The sequence below is a fragment of the Pseudoliparis swirei genome, chromosome 15 (genome assembly GCF_029220125.1).
Source record: "Pseudoliparis swirei isolate HS2019 ecotype Mariana Trench chromosome 15, NWPU_hadal_v1, whole genome shotgun sequence".
Classification (NCBI taxonomy): Eukaryota; Metazoa; Chordata; class Actinopteri; order Perciformes; family Liparidae; genus Pseudoliparis; species Pseudoliparis swirei.
The window spans coordinates 19,099,514-19,103,680 of record NC_079402.1 but is presented as its reverse complement, the minus strand read 5'-3'; the positions used below and the strand labels follow the sequence as shown (position 1 = coordinate 19,103,680).

General features: G+C 47.5%; 1 protein-coding gene across 1 annotated transcript; it reads left to right on the top strand.

Moving 5' to 3' along the window:
• Positions 1–464: 464 nt before the first annotated feature.
• Positions 465–3,914, top strand: si:ch1073-398f15.1 (cardiomyopathy-associated protein 5). The gene is made up of 2 exons (XM_056432825.1): positions 465–697; positions 1,422–3,914. Exons 1-2 carry the CDS (start codon positions 573–575, stop codon positions 3,580–3,582), a joined length of 2,286 nt encoding a protein of 761 aa, XP_056288800.1. The 5' UTR covers positions 465–572; the 3' UTR covers positions 3,583–3,914.
• The last annotated feature ends 253 nt before the right edge of the window (positions 3,915–4,167 follow it).

Genomic DNA, 4,167 nt, shown 5'->3' with positions numbered 1-4,167 from the left:
TACAAAATGCTGAAGATAAAAATATGTACAATAGCCCATACGTGTGTGTGTTATTAGGACAAATAGTATATAAACTTGCTCTATATTTATTTATTTATTGCTCCTCGCTAGTTCACTTTCAAAGCCTAATTTGGGATTTATTTGATCCCTTCTAACAAATAAAACTAACCAAATACTTATGTGCTTATATCTGCTCCTGACAGACTTAACAGACGGGATCATGACATTGGATATCGGCTACCAGCAAAACATTATATTTAGACCTGGCTAAAATAATATTTTAATAGTTTTTCCGTACAGTTCATCACACGCTAAAACTAATTAACCCAGATGAAGCTGTTTACTGCATATGCCAAATGCAAGCGTTCAGCCAGTGTGACCAGACGACATGTTGACCTCCCTGCATGCTGCAAATGCTTCAGGTGAAACACTGGAGGACCAGTTTTCTATTTCAAGATTACGCTGAGCATGAAGACTCAGCTGGAGGACGGCCCGGCTTCGAATGTGATCAACAGAGCAGCGGCGAGTCGTGGTCACAGGGTCTAAAGCAGGTTGATCAAGAGTTTACAACAATGGATACTTTGACAGAAGATGTGTCGCGGGCGGATCTGGACTCTGAGATGAGAGTGCTGACGCCTGAAGATATCACCGGACGAGACCTGGAGGCCGGCGATGAAGTGGAGATCCTCAGAAACAGGTAGAGATGGATTCTCAGTGTTAAAAGTGGTCTGTGTCATGAGGTTTGCGTCACTTGGAACAAATCACAAATTGCTCAGAGGCAACGACAGATTTTACTAAAATAAATTGGATCCGTTCCCGTATGAGTGTTTGAGTGCATACATATACAGTTGCCAGTTTTTCGGGTACACCTGGCGAAGATGAATGCAGACTACTGCAAAAAGAAATCAACCCTCAAGGTTATAATGTTCAGTTTTTTTTAATTGTTTTAGAGATATTCAATTTTATGATAATTTTGGAGGGGATCATGTTGAATTGTATTATACAGATAGGTTTATCTATAAATTACCTCAAATCCAATACAGTTCAACCCTTTAAAGTGAGCATTAAGACAAATCAACACTTCTCTAAAATATATATATTTTAAACAAACAAGGGAGGATTCAAGGCTGTTATTCGACTGCATTAGTTTTAGTTTGGTGAACGTGAGAAGAACATCCTCATTGCGGCCCAATATCACAAATTGTCCTCCAGGGGCTTGACAATCTGTCCCCCCTGTTTTAAAATCAAACTGGCACATAATCATTTAGCATGATAATCACGAGGTGATCAAAATAATACATTTATAATGTAAAGATATTTCCAAAGCCAGTCGACTGACAATTGAAAACCACATTTGATTATTTTATCTGATGGATATTGGATTTCTATACACTGCCTCCGTGTTGTTTCCCCGCCTTTAGTTTACGCGAGGCCGTCCACGATGACAACGTCCGACCCAAGATGCAGTGCCTGATGATGGACTCCTCCTTCTCCATGGTCACCATGCAAGGCGAGGACAGCGGGATCGTGTGGGAGATGACCCCCAGCCGCTGCGCCACGCCCTGGGGGTCCGAAGCTGGAGGAAGCCTCGGCGTGGACCTCGGCCGTGCCGCACCCGGGTCTGGGCCGGCGGGGAAGATCATCTTCGTCATGGACGAGGGGCTGATTTCAAGACCAAAGAGAACTAAAGAGAGGGTTAGTCAGAAGAGCAAAGCAGGAAGACAACCAAAGGTCCTCGGAGAAAGTTCCGACGACGTCTCCGGGAGGCCGGAGTTAGTAGAAGTCTCGCAGCCGAATGTGAAGCCCGAGGAAGGCGACGAGGAGGACGACCCTCTGGTGGATAAAGAGCAGCAGCTGTTCAGCTTGGTCTGCGAGGGCTCTGAAATCCTCAACATTGTTGTTCCTGCAAAACTGGCAACTGTGGATGAAGAGGAGAGCAAAGAAATGGTGGACAACCTTTCGTATCTGGAGGAGAGCCTCGTTCCCAAAGCCAGCGTGGAGACTCCCGATAACGAGCCGGCGTTGACAGGATCGGACGCAGCGAGAGGGCACCGGGTCGAGCCCTCGCCTTCCGTAGGTACGAGCGCGATGGATCCGCCCGGCGCTCCGGTGGCCAGGCCGGCGGGCAGAGGAGCTGCTGGCAACCTGGACTACTTCGATGCCTTCGCCCTGATTGATGGCCAGGCTCCGGGAGGTCCTTCTGGGGCCGCACAGGTGGAGCAGGAGGCGATGGTTGTCCACGAGATCCAAGACAACAAGAACCCCGTGCAGTCCGAAGACAACAACACCTCCACAACAACGGCTGCGGATAATGACAAGTCCGACACTCTGAGTCTGTTGGAAATCACCAGCGAGCTTCTGGATGAAGTCTTCTACGGCGGTACGGGCAGCTACTCCATGACACCCCTGGACAAAGACGACGGACGCGCTGCGCCCTCCAGGTTGCCTTCGAAAGCCAGCGGCTCCAATTTGTTTGGCAGCCAAGAGGAGATCCTGACTCCGATCTTCCTGCCAGACGGACCTCCCAAGATTATCGACCAAATTTTGCTGGAAGAGCCCCAAGCCATGGCTTTCCTTTACACCGACCTGTACGAGGAAGCAGTCGGCAGCCGGAAAATAGAAGAGGACACAGAGAGCGTGACGTCCGAGAAGTCCTTCCACAGCAGGCAATCGGACCGGGAGGCCCGAGGGTATCTGGAGAAATATGTCCTCATAGATGAGACTCCTGCGCTGGAAGTGGAGCCGTCCGACGAAGACCAATCTCCAGAGGAAGGTCCTCGGGTACTGGTCCAAGATTTGTATGATTTTGACGATTTGATTTCCATGCCTGAAAAAGTTGATGTGCCAAATTCCGAGGAGGAAATCACAGACTTCTTCAGGTCCAGTGACAACTCCTCTCCGTTGGATGTAGAGCCTTTCTCACGATCTCTCAAGGAGGACGAACTCCAAGCAACTCCAACAACCAAAGACAAAAAAAGCAAAAACGTCTCCATCAAGGTAGAGAATGTGGCTAAAATCCCAGTGGATCCACTCGGCGCCTCAAGCTTCGAGTTTCTCCCGGAAGAACCCGACTGGGGAAGCGAAGACGATCATCTTGCGGCTCTGGACGAGAAGGAGCTTGACGTAGATCAGGAATTGCGGAAGCCAGTCGCCCCTCCAAGGAGAAAGGCCACATCCTCTCCCAAGGCGTGTCTGGACCTCACACCTTTGACTCCGGCCGACGTTACAACGCAGGAAAAGGAAGAGGCTGGCGGGAAGGAGCAGAGGGTGGAGGAGAAAGAGACGGCGTCACCGGCGGAGACCGCCGAGGAGCGAGATGGTGAGGAAACGACGGAGCCCGTCTGCGATGCTGCTCTCCTTCAAAATGCCTTGGTGGCAATGGAGTCCCAACAAACTGAGAGCGCAGCCGGCGTCAGAGACACAGAACCAGCTGCAGCTCACAAGAGAGACGCTGAAACAAGTGAGAGTGAAGCGGCGACAAAACAAACTGAACCGCAAGAAGTAGACGTTAAAACTGAGGTTCATCCAGATAAACAAGTCGATAGTTCCGCTAAAGACAAAGGACAGTGTGTAATACTTTAGGTGAGCTCCTGTGTTCAACAGGCGTGTTGCTGATGTGTCTTCAAAGTCTTAAAATCATCGTAGAATTAAGGGAAATTCTTTACTTTTCATATTTAGAAGTGCCAAATAGTTTGTATTGCATGATCTAATTTGCTCCCGGCTGTACTCATAGTCCATAAAGTTAAAGATCTAAACTTTATTTAAAAACATTGACCAAATATCCAGAGGAGGAAATGTTCCTTATTTATATTTTTTCATCCAGTCTCTGCCGTTTGAGGGGTTGGTGCGTGAATCTTGGCGTGTTTGAAGGGAGAAGTTTGGGTCACGAGTGAGAATAAAAAAGGTTGAGCGTGCGTGTGTCGGTGTCGATGTGACTTCAGTGCAGATCTTCAGCTATAAATAAGCCTCTCTGTTAACCTGACACCTCAACTCCACTTAGAGTCGGTGAACTCTTTTGTAAACAGTCAAAGAAATAATAAAAACAAGTGTAATATGTGAAAACATGTGCATATTCATACACTTATTGTTAAACAAATCTTCCATAACTACAATTATTGCAAACTTAAAAAAAATAATTTTACTCTACATTATCCACACCAAATATCA